This window comes from Hyla sarda, chromosome 7 (genome assembly GCF_029499605.1).
Source record: "Hyla sarda isolate aHylSar1 chromosome 7, aHylSar1.hap1, whole genome shotgun sequence".
Lineage (NCBI taxonomy): Eukaryota > Metazoa > Chordata > Amphibia > Anura > Hylidae > Hyla > Hyla sarda.
This window is the reverse complement of record NC_079195.1, coordinates 191,487,092-191,507,091: the sequence shown is the minus strand read 5'-3', so window position 1 is coordinate 191,507,091 and position 20,000 is coordinate 191,487,092. Positions and strand designations below refer to the sequence as shown.

At 43.8% G+C, this 20,000-nt stretch overlaps 1 protein-coding gene across 4 annotated transcripts; it reads left to right on the top strand.

Annotated features, from left to right (window-relative positions):
• The first annotated feature begins 6 nt into the window (after positions 1 to 6).
• On the top strand, positions 7 to 19,686 carry LOC130282943 (torsin-1A-interacting protein 2-like). 4 transcript variants are annotated; one of them, XM_056531937.1, is made up of 4 exons: positions 7 to 143; positions 10,520 to 10,759; positions 13,597 to 15,794; positions 17,813 to 19,686. In XM_056531937.1, exons 2-4 carry the CDS (start codon positions 10,728 to 10,730, stop codon positions 18,556 to 18,558), a joined length of 2,976 nt encoding a protein of 991 aa, XP_056387912.1. In that variant the 5' UTR covers positions 7 to 143; positions 10,520 to 10,727; the 3' UTR covers positions 18,559 to 19,686. The 4 variants fall into 4 exon arrangements, with proteins under 4 accessions (XP_056387912.1, XP_056387913.1, XP_056387911.1 ...); XM_056531938.1 differs by lacking the exon at positions 7 to 143 and adding an exon at positions 193 to 865; XM_056531936.1 differs by lacking the exon at positions 7 to 143 and adding an exon at positions 1,165 to 1,433.
• The last annotated feature ends 314 nt before the right edge of the window (positions 19,687 to 20,000 follow it).

The following is a 20,000-nucleotide window of genomic DNA, read 5'->3' as shown; positions in this document are numbered from 1 at the left end:
CCGGTACATGTTTCGGGGGGAGGGACAATTGCGCTGCACCGGGAATGAAGCCGCGACGCACGGGCGTTGGGCACTTCCGGTCAGCTTGCAAGTTTATGACAGCTTGGAATTCGAAACTGAGTATGGCTGGTTATAACTGACAGGTTGGTTGTGATTCACTTGTGCATTGCTTATCTGAGTCACTATAGGGTAAAGTCTATCTGGGAGGAGGAATATTTTGCATTATATCCTTCTCGGTTATTTATTTCCAAAAGAAAGGATGAAAGTAGGAACTGGCCCTTTAAAAGAGGATGTGTGTGATGCTGTAGTCACTTATTGGGGGGTATGCAACCTTCGCTGTGTTAGGGGCTGTAGGCCGCACGTATACATTGGGATACCGGCATAATGCTGTATACCATAGCCTAGCCATAGGTTCAATAGACTGAACACTTTGTTTTGTTTTACCCTGGTATAAGTTTTATTTGTGGGACAAAAAGTACACTACAGTATAAGTGTGGACCCACTGTGGTACTGACCCGGTTTAACTTTGGGCAACACCTCGGAGCAGTGTCTAAGTGTCCTCTAGGGCAAAGGTGCCTGACCTGCAGACCTTCAGCTATTGCAAAACTACATCTCCCTGTCTGGGCATGCTGGGAGTTGTAGTTTTGCAACAGCCGGAGGGTACCAAGTCACTCCACACACAGGGTCCTTGTGTGGGTAGCGGCTAGGCCAGCAGATTGTAAGATACCGGTGCGTGGCATTACTTGGTAGGCGCGGTCATCAGCTCGTGCGCAGGGGAGAGCGGTACCCAGGGATAAAGCAGAGACCTGGTCAAGTACAGGCAGGTAGTCCAGGCAGGCAACAAAGTTTCAAGTCAGCAATCCAGGTAGACAACAGAAGAATTAGTACAGTACAGGAGGGGTCAGGCGGAATCGCATACCAGGAGACTGGCATGGGTCAGGATACATGGAATAACAGAACCAGAGTGGCACCCCCTTCACTTAGAGCCAACAACATTTGGGCACAGGATTTGGGGCAGAACACTCTTAAATAGGTACTACTGAGAGGGGATAGGTGGGGGAGGTGGGTGCATGGCCTTAAAAGGAAATCTGTCACCAGTGTCACCTGCACTAACCTGTCGGAGACACTGATGACAACGGTACTCACCTTGTCCCGTTCCGTGGCGGGGATCTTCGGTAATCTCCGTTAGCTCCGCTTGGGGCACGGGCAGAGCTTTCTGACGTCACCGCTGCTGTTCTCTCACAGCAGGACCCAGCAGAGAGCAGCAGCGGTGATGTCACTAAGCTCCGCCCATGCCTCAAGCTGCTGCTGCTCTCTGCAGGGTCTCGCAGCAGTGGTGACGTTAGTATGTACCGGCCATGCCCAAAGCCGGTTGCTGGGACTCGAGCTAACAGAGGAAATTACCGAACATCCATGCCACGGAACGGGACAAGGTAAGTACCGTTGTCATCAGTGCCACCTGCACTATCTGTCGGTACCAACAGGTTAGTGCAGGTGACACTGGTGACAGATTTTCTTTAAAGGGAACCTGTTAGGTCTGCTAACCCCTATAAGCCCCCCCCCCCGAGTACCTTGTAGATGAAGGGTGCAGCGTTTAGATGCCCATATGCGTCCTCTGATCCTGGACTATGGTAAAAAAAAAAAAAAGACAACAACTTTAATCATTGCTTAAAGTGACACTCTGAGGGCACTTCATGCAAGGCCCGGCACTCAGTGAGTCAGTCAAGTAGGAGTGGCTGGGAGAAGGGCTTTGCTACATACGTTGTGGCTCAAACTCCAGGAATACTTACCTGGCAGGGGTTATTAAACCTTTTAAAAGGGATTAACCAGGGGGAAGTTTTTTTTTTTTGTTTGTTTGTTTTTACAAATTTGGCGTATTTGAAAAAAAAAAAAAAAAGTTTACTTACCTCCTGCCCTCCAGCGGTACCTTCAGTGTCTAGCTCCAGTCTATGGCTGCACTCCTCTTTGCCAGAAATCGTGACGCCTGGACCTGGAGTGATGTCGGTGTCATATTGCCACTCAGACAATCACTGGCCTAGGCAGGTCATCGCTTTCCTCCCGACTACAGATTTAGTTTGTTAAGCCTTTCCTGGTATGTTTTAGTCTTAAAACCTTCCACCATTTTATAGCCTGTCTTTGAACCCGCACTATTTTATCAGAACCTCCAGGAGCTTTATGCTGTTCCACTGAATTTAGGGGTTTGATTTAGGTTCAGTAGTCACCTAGAATTAGCTGAATTGGAGTTAGGTAGACTCACAGTTATCAAGAAGTTGAAGAGATAGGCTTCAGGCCTAATTAGTCTTGTAGATTTGCACAGCGCCCTTATATCTGAAGGGGCAGGCTCAAAGCTTATTGGTTCCCCAAACCTGTCAGTCCTATCACAAAGGATTGTGGACCATCACATGACTAAATCACATGACCTGAAAGGTCCGTAACTTTAGCATAACACATTTACTATGAATCACATGACCTAAGGTCCTGTAAGTAACCTTTATATTATTAAATATTATAAATATATATACAATAAATTACAGCTTTATGAGGCGAGGGTTATCCCACTAAGAGAATCCTAACAGCACGGAGGAACTCTGACTATGGGGACTTACGACTAAAGGTACAGGACCATGTCCAGTACCGGGACACCACATATATACACAGTCCCAAAGCAATGCAGCATTACTTATCCAATCCAGTACAAGCGATGGTGCCAGCGTCTCTCAGGACTTGATCAGAGTCCATCCACAGATAGAGAACCAAAAACAGTTGGTTCTCTATATATATAATTATTTTGCTTCATTGACCTAATTTAATTTTCTCATTATTTTCTAAACTTATGATTAATTACATAATAAATCCATTACAATAACAAAACCAGACTTTAATGATGCAGATCATGGATTCCGTTTACATTTTTAAAGAGAGAGCTAGCATCATTTAGCAATAATTAATGGATTGTAATCCACTTTTCACAGTGTGAATAGGCCTAATTAACACATTTCAACTTTAGAGATGTTTTTTTATGAAAAAAGGAATCCTAACAATTCCCCTTATGATACTTTATGCTATTTAATAATTGCTCATTTCTAGCCTTTTTTGATTATCTTATATGATTGTCACTTTGTACTTCACTGATGTTCACTGATGTCTACAGCATGTACCGTGCACTGTGCAGCATGCTGGAATAGGCCAGTAACATTACAGGCCATGAACGCTACCCATCAGTCATATGTGTTCTGTATGGGACATGCTGGGAAGTGTAGTCTAGTGATGATCAACTGCTGTATTTGTCTCTACATCCAAGTAACTTGTGGGTATGATGATGCAGGCCTGTCCCTCCAGTATCTATGTTGTACCTAAATCACTGTGACATTTCAATTACTGGAGATGAAGAAAGAAGCAAGAAAATGGGTTCAGTGACTGCTGGGTGTAAAATAAAAGCAAAAATGTCTAGTATTCTTGAATGTTTCTGGCCGCACTCAGTAGCTCCGAATTGAAGTATTCTGTCCCGAGCTTCTAAGTGTGAGCTTGTGGGCAGGAGGTAGAGAAACCCTGAAGGACAACTTGCACAGGATGGGAAGGGCAGATATAAGGCAGTCTGCAGGCGAGAAATATAAAAGCGGTGTATTAATGTAGAGAGAAAGCAGAGCACACACATAACCTGTATAGGCTGTAGAAGAGAAACTAAGCAAAAATGAAGAATCTGATTGTGGAGGTTCCAACCGCAGTGACTCCCATGGTCTCCAGTAGAGCCGATACCGATAACCTGTGAACTTTCAGGCCGATAACTGACACCGATATTCCATGCATTTTAATTCAGTGCATTTTAATTCCCCCTCCCCGCGTGTGTGTGTGCGGGTATACCCTGATAAACTGTTTCTGGCCCTGCAGAAGCCGCTGCAGATCAATGATTTAATGGGGGCGCTTTAAATTAATGAACTGCAGCGGCTTTTGCGGGGCCAGAGACCGCTGCCCGCTTCTCTCCCCCCTGCCTGTCCTGAGTCCAACCATTGCCGCTGCCCGATTGCCCCCCACTGCCTATCCTCTGGCCAGAGACAGCCGCTGCCCCTTTGTCTCCCCATCCCCGGTTTTATAATTACCTGTTCCCGGGGTCCGCGCTACTTCTGGCTCCGGCGGCGTCCTGAGATGTCACTGTGTTCCGGGCCACCGATGGTGACATCGCGTTGAGGACGTCACTCGTCATTGTGCAGCGCACAGCAACAGCGCAGGACGCCACCGGAACCAGAAGTAGCGCCGACCCCGGGAGCAGGTAATTCTAAAATCGGGGATGGGGGAGGCAATCGGGCAGCGGCGGTGGTTGGACTCGGGACCCCAGTACAGGCAGGGGGGAGAGAAGCGGCAGTGGCGTTGGTCTCTGGCCCCGCAAAAGCCGCTGCAGTTCATTGATTTAAAGCGCCAGCATTATCGGCAAGGTAATCGTGAATATCGGTCGATCCCTAGTCTCCAGAAGAGGGCCCTGTCTTTCCCTGTCCAGTCAGGCCCTCTGCGATTAGATGTTTATCCCCTATCTTGTGGATAGGGGATAAGTTCTGAAGCACTGGATTACCCCTTTAAGGGTGCGTTCACACATGTGTATTTTCTGCTGCAGATTTGCTTCAAAAGATTTTGCTCTCCATTGAAGTCAATGTGCAGCAAAATCTGTGGCAGCAAAAATATGCACGTGTGAATGCACCCTAAAGGGGTTTTCTAATCTGATTATCCCAGGTTCTCCTGAAGAATTACTTGAGTCTGCATGAACAGAAACCACTCATACAGATCTTCTTTTTGTTCTGGCTCATAGAAGGGGAGTTCTGGACAGAGGACCAGGGGTTGTCTTTATATGTCAAGCCCCTTTTTTCAGTCCATGGCATATACTTGTACATCATGGTCAAGTGGGAAAGTATTGGTCAGGCTTATGAGGTGAGCCTACTCCAAACACAGCAGGTGCTGACTGCCATTAGCAGCTGACACATACCGCCAGTGAGCGGCATCAGAGATCACTAGCAATTGCGACATATGCCACACATACACTGAGGCCCAGATTTATCAAAGAATGTCTACGTTAGAGCTATTATCCCACATTTATTTGGGTGGTGGGTTTGACTAGCGTGCATCTTATTTATTAAGAAGGTGCAGCAGGATGATGAATTTTGCGCAGCTCTACTGTGGTGGGATCAATGATATCTGGCATTAGAGATGGGTCCTGGTGGCAGTCACCGGGATCACCCAGCTGTGACCTGCGTTCAGCGCCTGAGTATGTGTTATAGAAGGGGAGTGGGACGCTGTCGTCCACAAGAGGTTAAAGGTTGAATTGCGGAAGGTAGAAGTGATTCTCACGCCTACTGGTAGGTGGTGTAGCTTTGCACCTAAAAAAAAAATAAAATAAATAAATAAAAAATAAATAAAAAAAGTACCTTTGCGCACAATATAGCGACTTTTCAAAAAATCGCAAATGATAAATACGAGACCACTGCATGGTCAAAAAAAAAAGTTCTACGGGTAGGCAAAAAGAGTGAAACTGTCTATATCAAAAGACGCTTACGTCGCTAAATATGCTGCTTGCGCCTGAACTGCACCAAAACATAGACAAAAAAATGCTCTAAAAGCAATGATAAATCTCCCCCTATGTGTAGAAGCGTAGAAAAAGAAAACAGCGATGACTCCCTATAGTGTCATTGCCCTTGGTGGGTGTATAGTAGAATGTGGAGTGATAGATATGATCACCTTTTGTATGTTGTGATAGCAGGCACAACACTGTTTAACCCCTTAAAGCGTAGCTCCCACCATCCTTTTTTTTTTTTTTTTTTTTTTTTTTTTTTTTAAATCTTTCTGTCCCCTGCCTATTGCCCATCTATCCCTAACCCCCTCCCTGCCTTTAAATTATTTTTTTTTTAACTGTCTGAGAAATGGCTTTTTGTCTGCCTGGTGGTGTGCTCACTTACCAGGCAGACTTCCCCAGCAGGTGCGACGTCACTGATGCCTGCTGGGTGGGCTGACTTCCGTCCTTAGCTCATCTATACAGGGTGCCTCCAGCTGTTTCACCACTACAATGCCCAGCTTGCCCTGACATCTGTTGGCTGTCAGGGCATGCTGGGAGTTGTAGTGGTGAAACAACTGGAGGCATTAACTTTGTTGTGGCCGCAGCGCTAAACCAATCCCCCCCCCCTCCCTCCCTATAACTTAGCTATGGCGCTACCCCGAACCCCCCACCTCCAAAAAAATAAATAAAGAAGACTTACCCTAGTGCAGGCCAGTCCTGAGGCAGCAGCAGCGCGTATATGCCGGGAGGTGGGGCCGGCGTGTGAGGCCAGGGAGCCAATGCGCGCTCAGCACTCGCTCCTGCCTGTCTGATTGACAGGCAGGTAGCAAGCGCAGTTTGAATGAATTAGGACCAATTGCCCAGCCGGCATCGGTCCTAATTCACTGGTGACATCATGTCAGGCTACAGCCGGCCACTAGGAGGGAGACCCCTAGTGGCTGGTTTTCTAAAGTAAAATACACTGTTTTAATGATAAAAAAAAAAAAATGATGAATATATTAGAGAGATGTTGTAGTACATAAGTACTACAACAGATATAAAAAAAAATTTGGTTACAGGGCCCATTTAAGGACCAAGCCCATCTTGACCTCCCGTTAAGGACCGGGGGTTTTTCCGTTTTTGCATTTTCATTTTTTGCTCATTGCCTTTAAAAAATCATAACTCTTTCAATTTTGCACCTAAAAATCCATATGATTGCTTATTTTTTGCGCCACCAATTCTACTTTGTATTGACGTCAGTCATTTTGGCCAAAAATCTACGGTGAAACGGAAAAAAAATCATTGTGCGACAAAATTGAAAAAAAAACGCAGTTTTGTAACTTTTGGGGGCTTCCGTTTCTACGTAGTACATTTTTCGGTAAAATGACACCTTATCTTTATTCTGTAGGTCCATACGATTTAAAATGATACCTACTTATATAGGTTTGATTTTGTCGGACTTCTGGAAAAAATCATAACTACATGCAGGAAAATTAATACGTTTAAAATTGTCATATTCTGACCCCTATAACTTTTTTATTTTTCCATCTATGGGGCGGTATGGGAGCTCATTTTTTGCGCCGTGATCTGAAGTTTTTAACGGTACCATTTTTGCATTGATAGGACTTATTGATCGCTTTTTATTCATTTTTAAATTATATAAAAAGTGACCAAAAATGCACTATTTTGAACTTTGGAATTTTTTTGCGCGCACGCCATTGACCGAGCGGTTTAATTAATGATATATTTTTATAATTCGGACATTTCCGCACGCGGCGATACCATATATGTTTATGTTTATTTACACTGGTTTTTTTTTTATGGGAAAAGGGGGGTGATTCAAACTTTTAATAGATGATCTTTATTCACTTTTTTTGCAGTGTTATAGCTCCCATAGGAACCTATAACACTGCACACACTGATCTTTATCATTGATCACTGGTTTGTCATAGATTCGGCGATCGGACAGCGAGGAGGCAGGTAGGGGCCCTCCCGCTGTCCTGTAAGCTGTTCGGGATGCTGCGATTTCGCCGCGGCTATCCCGCACAGCCCACTGAGCTAGCCGGCAACTTTCGCTTTCGGTTTTAGCCGCGCGGCTCAGCTCTGAGCGCGCGGCTGAAGGGTTTATAGCGCGCGGCGCCGCGATCGGCGCTGCGCGCTATTAGAGGCGGGTCCCGGCTTCACTATGACGCCGGGCCCGCCGTGATATAATGCGGGGTTACGCTATGAGGGCTCATATTTTGCACCGTGATCTGAAGTTTTTAGCGGTACCATTTTTGTTCTGACTTTTTGATCACTTTTTATTCACTTTTTTGTGGTTTCCCGACCTGCGGTAAACGAAGCCGACCGGAGGCTGCGGTTCACTTCGGTCGGCTCATAGACATGCATTAAATATGGTTCCCAAATACGGCTGAGTGCGGGCGCCGCGATTAAGCCCCGCCCCCCCTCCCAGCCGTATACGGGAACCGTAGTTAACAAAACGTGGTGTGAACCCAGCCTAATCGGCGGTTGATTGCTCCAGCCTGTAACTCAGGCATGGAGCAATCAATCAGAGCCGGGATGCCGACGTAAGAAGGTAGGGACCTTCTTCTCTCCGGGTAACTGATCGGGACATCGCGATTTTATCGCTATGACCCCGATCAGCCCGACTGAGCAGCCGGGAAGCATTTACTTTCGATGCGGCGCTGAGCTTTGAGCGCCACATCGGAAGGGTTAATAGCGCTTGGCCGACCGATCACGGCCGCGCGCTATTAGCCGCAGGTCCCAGCTGTAAATAGGCGCTGGGACCATCCCGCTATAATGCGGGGTCCCGCCGGGACCCCGCGTTATAGACAGGGACCGGACTTAGGACGTACTCATACGGCCTAAGTCCTTAAGGAGTTAAAAAGAAAACCGCAATTTAGCAAATTTTGGAAGGTTTCGTTATCAAATCGTAAAAATTACGTTTTCTTTATTCTGTGGGTCACTAATATTAAAATGATACCCATGATAACATACTTTTCTATTGTTGCGCTTAAAAAAACTTTTTAACCAAATTAGTATGTTTAAAATCCTTCTATTTGACGACCTATAACTTTTTCATTTTTCCGAATAAGCAGCAGTATGAAGGCTCATTTTTTGCGCCATCATCTGTACTTTTTATTGATACCACATTTTTGTATATAAAACTTTTTTTTTTTTTTTTTAACATTTATTTTTTTTAAATAATGTGACAAAAAAGCAGCAATTTTGCGTTTTTGTTTTTTTTTTTTTAACGTTCACGCCGTTCACTGTACGGGATCAATCACATTATATTTTAATAGATTGGACATTTATGCACGCGCAGATACCAAATATGTGTATTCGTTTTTTTTACACTTTATGGGGTAAAATGGGAAAAAAGGAAATTTTTACATTATTATTGGGGGAGGGGATTTTCCAACTTTCTTTTACTTTTATTTTTACACTTTAATAGTCCCCATAGGGGACTATTTATAGCAGTCCTTTGATTGCTAATACTGTTCAGTGCTATGCATAGGGCATAGCACTGATCAGTGTTATCGGTCATCTTCTACTCAGGTCTGCTCGATCTCAGACCAGAGCAGAAGACCCATGGAAGGCAGGGGAGGCAGGTGAGGGGACCTCCGTGCGCTGTTATGGATGATCGAATCACCACGGCAGCTCTGCGGGCAATCCGATCATCCATATTTCTGACCGCACTGCCGCGATCTGTATTGATCACGGCATCTGAGGGTTTAATGGCAGACATCTGCGCAATTGCTGATGTCGGCCCTTACCGGCGGGTCTCTGGTTGGGATCAGCAGCCAGACCAGCCGTGCATAATCTGGGCATCGCTCTGATGCTCGCGGTCATGTACAGGATGTAAATATACATCCTGGTGCGCTAAGTACCGCAGCAGCAGGACGTAAATTTACGTCCTTGGTCGTTAAGGGGTTAAAGCATTAAAGAGTACCGGTCACCAAACTAAACTTTTAACATATTGTTCCTTATGTTATTATAAGACCCTTTGCTATTTACTTGCTGTTAGAATTACCAACCTTTTATATGTTTTTAATGTGTTGCCACTAGGTGGCTCTGTTCTGTGCCGCAAGTTAGTCAGTTAGTTTGGTCTCCACCCGGACTTGCAGAAGTCCAAACTCAGGAAGTGTATGCGGGGCACGGTGAGGCACAGATCTCACAGGATTCAGTGATGTTGCACCTGCTGGGGAACGCCCACTTTCTCCTGCTGGGAGCTCACACAATGTGAGCAAGGGGAAAGGTATGATACAGAGCTTTTTAAAGCTCGGAATTTTTTTTTTTAGGGCAGAAGGGATATTAGGAGTAGTTAGGGAAAATAATCTGAGTTAGTTTTAGACAGGTACTCTTTAAAGGGGTACTCCGGCGCTTAGACATCTTATCCCCTATCCAAAGGATAGGAGATAAGATGCCTGATCACGGGGGTCCCGGCGCTGGGGACCCCCTTGATCTTGCACGCAGCACCCGAGTTAAAATCAGTCCCCGGGGCATGTTCGCCGCCTGCCCCGTGGTCGCCGGTAATCGGTACCGGAGCAAACATGCTCTGGGGACTGATTTTAACTCGGGTGCTGCGTGCAAGATAACGGGGGTTTCCAGCGCCGGGACCCCCGCGATCAGGCATCTTATCCCCTATCCTTTGGATAGGGGATAAGATGTCCAAGCGCCGGAGTACCCCTTTAAACGTTGTAGTGTTCATGGGAACGGTTGGCCCGTTGGTACAGGATCTGTACTGGAGCGGTAGTAGATGCAGAGTTGTAGAAAGAGTGTGGTGTGTTCCTTGCAGGGAATGCTCCTAAAAAATGACCAGGGCTGGTGGGGTGATATACATGACCTATGCACGTCTTCTCCCCCGCTATCAGTCTTTAAGCTATGTAACTTATTGCAGATCTACTTGGACGCTGTGCTTCACCCATCCCACTCATTCCTCCCAGGCTGAAGGTCAGGAAGTCCTGACACGTCTTTCATGCATTACTTTCGTTTCTGTTCTAGTGAAATAAGCAGCAGAATCTGGAAACCTGTTCAACCAGCATACAACCAGCATACAACCAGCATACAACCAGCATACAACCAGCATACAACCAGCAAACAACCAGCATACAACCAGCATACAACCAGCATACAACCAGCATACAATCCATAACATTGTATATACCATATCCAAGACTGCACTGTCACTGCATCCCTGTAACATGAATTTATGTGTAGCGGGAAGAATCCTGATATTTTAAGGTATGAATCTATGTTTGTCTATTGTCTCTATTTCCAGCTCAAAAGCTTTATGGAGAATTCTCCACATGCATGTACCTGGTCACAATTGTAGTTTCCACTCGTATTGTCACCCAGCTTTCCCAATGGCATACCTTGTCCTGCAGTGGTAAGACAGTGGGGGTTTAACAAAAAACATATATTGCCTTGGAGTGTCTGGCAAGCTGCTGCTAGGGGGTTGTATAGGAAACCCTTAAAGGGGTTATCTGGGAATAGAAAGACAGAGCTATTTTATTTTATTTTTTTCAAAAACATTCTAACACGACACCTGTATCTGTGTGGTATTACAACTTGGCTCCATTCACTTTAATTTTTTTTGTATTATTAATCATGCACAACCCCTTTAATTTCTACACAGTAGTGTCAGCTGTTCTTTTTTTTTTATTTAACTGTTTATTTATTGTTTTATCAATACAATTTTCAATTCAGTACCATAGGAAAATAAAAAAGAAAAATAAAGTGTCAGCTGTTCTTAAGGGTATTCAAAAGCCAGACTTGAGGCAGTCACAACCACAGCTTTATTAGCAAAATGAGACTACCCCTTTACAGTATTAGTCTTCATAGTAGGATTAAATGGAGAGTCTACACAAGATGTAAAAGTAGCAAAAAATTGTATCCAGATTTGCTTGTATATAATTCACATTGAATTACCGTACATTTTACAAAACATCTATATGCCGTGGAATTTTTCTGCATGCACTGGATTTTAACGTTAAAGATATATGTGTGTATATGTATTGTCTCAGACGATGCCTGTCCCCAATAATTAATTTACATAAAAAAATGTAATAAATAAAAAACAAGACTACGAATCAGAAAATAAAATCTGGCTATAAATAGTAAAAAACAAACAATAAAAAAAAAATATTTTATACATATTTTATTTTTAACTGAGCCAAGTACTGAAACATGTTTTTGTTCTAATCTGTTTCTTTTTTTCTGGTTTGTAGTTTTATTTATTTATTTATTTATTTTTTTTGTATTAAATTTTTTTGTACATTATTATTGGCGGCTGCCATCTTGACTGAGCTATTTTTAACAGCATTTAGAGAAATGTTTTACAGCAGGTACTTGGACATAGACACAATGGACTGGCCTAGACCCTATTCACTACATCGGAAACAATTTCTGGTCATGCTCTGTGACCGGTCCAGATGTCATTCTTCAGTAACGGGGAGGCTGAACTGGGGGAGGCTGAACCAACTGCTGCAGTCTCCTCCAATATAGTCCCTTTAGTGTAGCTAGTAAAGTGTAGCTCTGATGTTCTCTCTGGACAGCAGAGGTTCCATCCTTGAACATGTAGCTTAAAGGCCAGGTTCACATGGGAGAAAAATGTGCGGAATGTCCGCATGAAAAACAGGTGCAAGCATTCTGCACATTTAACTAATTGGCGGGCGCAGAGGACCGTTCGGAAATGCGCAGTCTCATAGACGGCAATTCATTTCCTTGCGGATTGCGCAAAAAAGAATAGACTTGACAATTCTTTATACGGACGCTGTAATCTGAATTTCCACACCAGAAACTTTTGGTGCAGAAATTCTGCCAAGTGAACAGTGCAGCAGAATCCCATTCAAATGGATGGGACTCTGCAGCAGCAGAATGTCCACAATTTTCATGTGAAAATACCCTAACTGGTGCACTCTGTAAACTTTTGCAGCTAAAGGCTTCGCCTATTATAGATGATAATACATTATCCATGACTGGCTATGATGCTGTGTATTTAATCATCTAGTTACCACAGTCAGTGGTGGCCTTGGCATCTTAGCGAATAGAAGACACATCCTGCTGACCCCCACATAGCACCCAAAACCAGTGCTTCAGTAACCCCTTTTTCCCTCTACATGCTATCTGTAGTGGCTTACTGTAAATCATCCCCCATCTCACTGCCAGCCTGTTAAGTTCATTGTGCTTTTACTGACACTATTTCATGGCACATCAGTAAAAAGTAGGGGCTGTGCTGTTATTGGTCAGATAGCTAAGGGAAAGAAAGTACCAATGTATGTTCTGCTGGCAAACAGTCCCACTCTGATCCTGCTCTCTGTAAATGCAGGCTTATAAAAGATATTTTGGACAGATATGCTTTAAAGGGTACCTCTCATCAAATACACTTTTGATATATTTTAGATTAATGAATGTTGAATAACTTTCCAATAGCATGTTAATGAAAAATATGCTTCTTTCTATTGTATTTTTCCCGATCAGTCCTGTCAGCAAGCATTTCTGACTCATGCTGGAGTCCTAAACACTCAGAGCTGCCAGCCTGCTTTGTTCACAGCCAAACAGGCTGTGAACAAAGCAGGCTGGCAGCTCTGAGTGTTCTCCTTTGTGAACAAAGCAGACTGGCAGCTCGTAGTGTTTAGGACTCCAGCATGAGTCTGAAATGCTTGCTGCCAGGACTGGTAGGGAGACCCCTAGTGGTCATTTCTTTAAAGTGGAAAATTAAATAGAAAGAAGCATATTTTTTAATAACATGCAATTGTGAAGTTATTCTGCATACATTAATCTAAAGTTTTTTTGATGAGAGGTACCCTTTAAATGGGTTATCCAGGATAAGAAAACCAGGGTTGATTTTTACGTTGTGTGGGGTATTGAAAATCAGTTCCATTGAAGTGAATATAAGTTGAAATCTGATACCAAATACACACAACCTGGTGCTCTTTTTGGAAGAAATTAGCACTGTTTTTCTATTCAATAACCACTTTTAAAACTTTAAATGAAACACAAAGTAAGGTTATGTTCACAACTGCATATAAACCTACTTTTTATTTTTTCTAACTGTTATATTTTTTCTTTCTGAATAGAATCCAGTGTTTGAGCACCTATAATAAAAAATCAGTTTGTGGACACATCAGTCTCAGACAGTTTTATCTTTTTGAGTCTTGGTCTGTTGGTGAGGAAATGTCTCAAGTAGATGCTTCATACAGAGCTACATGTGATCCAGGGTCACAGATGTCCACGTCCCAGAAGTCTGAAGAGGAAAAGCCACAAACAGGCTCCACAGAGTGTTCTGGTGATCTGCCTACAAGCAGTACAAACAAGTTTTCTGATGACGAAAAGTCACAAGTGGCTACCACAAACAAGTCTGATAGAGAGGTAAAGCCACAGGTGAATGTCATAGAAAAAAGTGTAGATGAGCCAGAATCACAGACAGGTACCCCAAACAAGTCTGTAGAGCAACATCCTCAGATAAGCACCATGGACAAGTCTGATGAGCTACAGTCACAGGCATGCACCATAGACCTGTCATTTGAGAATGATAAGTCACATGCTGATAAGTCACATGCTAATAAGGAAATGTTGCAGGTAAATGCTGCAGACAAATGTTTAGCTGAGCCAGAGCCTCAGATTGACTTTACAGAGGAATCGTCTGTGGTGCAAGTAAGAACCACAAGCAAGCCTTTTGCTGAGAAGCCACAATTGAACTCTACAGAGAAGTATTCAGGTGACCTACCAAGACCACAGAGTACCACACACAGGTCTTCTATGGAAGAGTCAATTGTGAACACCACAGATAAGTCTTCTGGTGAAACACCATCACAAACCAGCACCACAGACAAGTGTTCTAGTGTGAAAAAGTTACATATGAGCATCACAGACAAGTCTTTTGGAGGGGAGAAGTCACAGGCACATATCATAGACAAAGCTTTAGGAGATCCAGAGTCACAGAGAAGCGTCACAGACGAAACCCCAGCAGTGACTTCCAAAGACACATTTTTAGAAAAGCCAGAATCACAGACAGGTACAGCAGAAAAGTCTGAGCAAGAGCCACCAACAAGTACCACAGAGAAGTCTGGTGATCAAGAGCCACCAACAAGTACCACAGAGAAATCTGGTGATCAAGAGCCACCAACAAGTACCACAGAGAAGTCTGGTGATCAAGAGGTACCAACAAGCACAACAGACAAGCCTGGCAAGCAGGAATCCCCAATGTGCACCACAGATAAGTCTTATGAGCAAGTGTCACTAATAGGTAACACAGAAAAGTCTAGTGGGCCAGCACCACCAACAAGCATCACAGACAATTCTGATGAGCAAAAGTCACCAATCGGCACAACATATAAGTCTAGTGGGCAAATGCCACCAACAACCATTACAGACTATTCTGGTGAGCAAGAGTCACCCATGGGTACCACCGACAAGTCTGGTAAAAAGTCACAGAAAACCGCCGACAATTCATCTGGCAAGGAATTGCCACAAGTGAATTCCAAAGACAAATCTTTAGATGAGCCAAAGTCGCAAACAGTCACAGCAGACCAGTCCGAGCAAGAACTACCAACAAGCACTGCAGACAAGTATAGTGAGACAGCAGAAAGCACAACAGACAAGTCTGAGCAAGAGCCACCAACAAACACCACAGACAAGTCTGGCAAGCAGGAATCCCCAATGTGCACCACAGATAAGTCTTATGAGCAAGTGTCACTAATAGGTAACACAGAAAAGTTTAGCGGGCCAGCACCACCAACAAGGATCACAGACAATTCGGATGAGCAAAAGTCACCAATAGGCACAACGTATAAGTCTAGTGGGCAAGTGCCGCCAACAACCATTACAGACTATTCTGGTGAGCAAGAGTCACCCATGGGTACCACCGACAAGTCTGGTGAAAAGTCACATGACAATTCATCTGGCAAGGAAATGCCACAAGAGAATTCCAAAGACAAATCTTTAGATGAGCCAAAGTTACAAACAGTCATAGCAGACCAGTCTGAGCAAGAGCTACCAACAAGCACCGCAGACAAGTATAGTGAGCAAGAGCCAGCAAAAAGCGCAACAGACAAATCAGGCAACCAAAAGTCACAGAGGAGCACCACAGACCATTCTAGTGAGCAAGTGTCACGAGTTAGCACCACTGAAAGTATCACTAAAAAGCAAGAAATGGAGTTGGATCCAACTCCGTACCTAAGGCATAGACAGGGGTTCCAAGAAGGTGCCGCATTCCAACAACCACCTAAAACAGTGATTGAAGGGAAACCTGCTACAGGATATCATTGGTTGATCGGTAAGAAATTACATTTAACATAACGAATGATTGATTGATTGTAAATGGTATCTTACTGCAATGATACGTTGGTTTAGAAGTAGTGAAAACATATATAGTACTATTTATCATATTCCAGTCTTACAATTAGTATCATATTCTAACTGAATCCAGTGAATCTTGGAAAACCTCTTTAGGGTGCGTTCACACGTACAGGATCCTGCGCAGATTTGATGTGCAGTTGTAACTGCAGATTAGAAGCTGTGCTCAGTCATTTAGTTTACATTGGAATCTGCAGCAGAAAACCTGTGCATCGAATCTGTGTACATGTGAACGCACCCTTACAGTGAGCAACATTTTGTTGCAAAGTTCTCTTTCTGCAGCAGCACAGTCCACTGCTCATGCAGACATATGCTTGGCAGACCCTGGAGCCTTTTATAAGACCCCTGGCTGCCATGGAAACCCCTCGGCACACAGAGATTGTGTCACCAGGCTGCAGATGGGGTATGGAGACTAAACGGCGGCAGCCTGTCCAGAAGTCCTTTACTGACCGTCATAAAAACATGTATGGGCGATCTCTAGCAGGTTAAACATAGGACTTATGCCCTTTATACTTTTGGCATAACTGAGAAAAGAACATTCCATCATTTGGCATATGCACATTAGGTGGCAATCGTTACATGGATGTTCCTTTACCGGGAACATTCCTGGATTTTCATCACTGAAGCCTTTAGCAGTTCTCTGGGTGATGCATGAGTTGTAACCTGGGTACTCTGGCAGGGGTTGGGGGAGGCTTCAGTGACTAAAACTTAGGGCCATTACTGGTAAAGGAATGCCCAGCAGACAACTAGTATCCAAGTTGCATACACCATGTGATGGATGGAAAACTTTATTTTTTCAGTTATGCCTTTTCTATGTAGAACAACACAGGAATTCTGTGTCAACAATCTTGTGGTGTAAGCGATTTTATTCGGTAAAAGGTACGAAGTGACTATCTTTACAGGGTATGTGTAAGACCTCACCATTTAGTTATAAAGAAATAGGGGAAAAAAAATGTTTTATATGTAAAAGAAAAATAGGAACAGATAGGTGCTGTATCTGAAGGTTGCCTTTATCAAACCGTGACTTAATATGGGCATGGAGAAGCATTAATGTGCAGGGGTTCCAGCAGAAACCGAGGGACCGATGGACAAAAACAGATACTGGTTGGGACGCCAGCCAATAGTGAACCAAGTAACCGAGATCACTCAAAGATAGATGAAAAAAGCCATTCCTTTATTATATTAAAGACAACGGGGGACATTTCCCCTCTTCCTCAGGTCAACCGAGGCTGGGTTCACATCACCTTTTTCCCAATACGGGACCGCATACGGCTGGGGGGAGCTAAAACCTTGCGCTCCCATATCCCTGCCGTATGTCGCTCGTATGTAATTCATTTCAATGAGCCGACCGTAGAGAAGCGCTGACTCCGGTCTGCTCATTTTTGCCCCGTATGCAGTTTTCCACCGGACCTAAAATCGTGGTCCACTACAATTTTAGGTGCGGCGGGAAAACCGCATATGGGGCAAATATGAGCCGACCGGAGTTAGCGTTTTACTCCAGTCGGCTCATTGAAATGAATTACATACGGGCGGCATACGGCAGGGATACGGGAGCACAAGGTTTTAGCACCCCCCCCAGCCATATGCGGTCCCGTATTGGTAAAAACGTGATGTGAACCCAGCCTAACAAGGAGGGGAAATATGTGTCGACTGTAATATAATAAAGGAGTTGCTGCTTTTATCTATCTTTTAAGTGATCTCCGTTACTTGGTCCAATACTGGCTGGCACCCTGACAAGTATGTTTTTTTTTTTTTCCATCTGTCCCTCTGCTTCGGCTGGACTCCTGCTTCAAATTTATTTTAGCCATTTATACCATTTGGGTCTTTGATCCCATCACCATCATGTAGAGACGTGTCCACTTTCCATGTAGTATAAAGCAATCTAAAATAGGTTCTAGTCATATTTAAAATCTACTTTTTTTTTCTCACCTGTTTTAGGTCCAGTAGTTTCAGCCGTGGTTTTGTTTGTACTATATTTTGTCTTCTCAAGTAAGGGACAGCCTCCAGTCCACCAGGACTCTGTACTCGAAATTTTTTTTAAAGAAATTGCAAGACTCAAGAAGGATTTCCCTGGACAGAATGAAGGTCTGTGGTTTAGAAGTGAAAAACTACTGCAGAAACACCTAAACATGTCTGATCCCAGTGCACCCTCTATCCTAATCCTCACTGCAGCCCAGGATGGGGAACAGACTTTACACTGTGTGAGCCATCGCCTAGCTAAGTCCTATGCAGACTCCCTTAGTGCCAAATGGTTAACGGTACATGGACCATCCAAGTCGAACTTCGATAGTGCCACCAGCAAAATGCAGATAGATGAAGAACTAAGTTCCGGGTTTCAGTCTGGCAGTCGGGCAGCTGTATTGTACCGCTTAGAAACATTACCCCCTGGTTCCTTACTCATCCTGTATAAATACTGCGATCATGAAAATGCAGCCTTCAAAAATGTGGCTCTGGTGCTCACTATACTCTTGGATGAACAGTCTCTAGAGATGGATCTTTCGTTCACAGAGGTGGAAGAAAAAGTGAAGGATTTCCTTTGGGAACGATTTGCTTACTCCGGAGTCAGCGCACATAATGAAATGGATGTAGACAAACTGAGTGGAGTGTGGAGCCGCATATCCCATGTTGTTCTTCCGGTATTGCCTGTAGGGTCCATAGAAAGTGGTAGCTGTCCTGGAATTTAAGACCGGCACTAGTCTTTAGCTATAGGTAATGCAGGTGTTGAACTTTATTTCATCCAAATGTGCCTTAATACTTCAGAATAATGTCATCTAAAATAGATACCAGATTGAATCACAGAGATGGAAAGTAACTGATTTTATTTTTTATATTATTTTTGTTTTTAAAAACAAATTCTATTAAGACTGTAAAGAGACTTTTGGTTCCTCACCTGTCATGTCTGTTGTAATAGATACTTGTATTGACCCCAAAATAACAATCCTAGAACATCTTTTTGTAGAATTCTAAATGATGCTGTTCCTCTGCCAATCCTTTTGGAAATATAGAAATAAATTGACATTGTTTTTTTTTTTACCCAATCTGACATTGTTCAGTCTATGCTGAGAGTGTCATACTGTGTAGGGGCACCCTGTATTGACAAGATGAATAATAACGCCTAATTGTCAACTTATTTATGCATTTTCAGGAGGAATAACAGAGGTATTGGCAAAGACTGCTAAATTCAAATTCAAACAAACATTTCAGGAAACCTGGAAGCTCATCTTTTAATTATTATAATTTGATAAGATTCCAATCTATAGGAATGATATGCACTAAGTTTTCTATTTCATTTTGAATTGTATCCCCTACAGATGTGTTCTGCTTTACCTTTCCTATAGTTACAGATTCCAATTTCTCATGAAACCAATTCAGCACAAAATAACGTTGGAACACCCAAAAGGCTTTGTTTACGTAACAGTCACTGAGTGGGACACCTAGGGATACACAGTACTCACTAATAGAGTATTTGGAGATCATGTTGCTGTGGGTGGCTGGTGTAAAACTCACCACATTTTATGCAACCCTTAAAATGTTTGCACCAATCATCGGACACTTGAAGCTAATGGAGAGAGAGGTTTATGGCTATTGGAAGCCAGAAGAAAAGCTGATGATATTCTATGTTGTATTTGAATTCAGTAGGTGCTTTATAACGCTTTAGTATATCTACAGTAATACCACAAGGCAACTGTGTGTGGTTTCTTTATGTTTGTTAAAAGGGTACTCAGCTGCTCAGCATTTGGAAAAAACAGTTCCGAACGCTGGAGCCGGCATTGGGAGCTCGTGATGTCATAGCCCCGCCCCCTCACGACATCATGCCCCGCCCCCTCAATGCAAGTCTATGGGAGGGAGCGTGACAGCCGTCACGCCCCCTCCCATAGACTTGCATTGAGGGGGCGGGGCGTGACGTCATGAGGGGATGGGGCTATGACGTCATGAGCTCCCGGCTTCGGCTCTAAGCATTCGGAACATTTTGTTCCAAACGCTGAGCAGTGGAGTACCCCTTTAAGGTCAGTGCATCAGGTATCACCACAAGTGATCTCTGTATGAGATATCTTCAAATCATGTCCTGTTGGGGGTACTTGAAGACTGGACTTGGGGGAAACCCCCCTCTTCTGATCGCTTAATA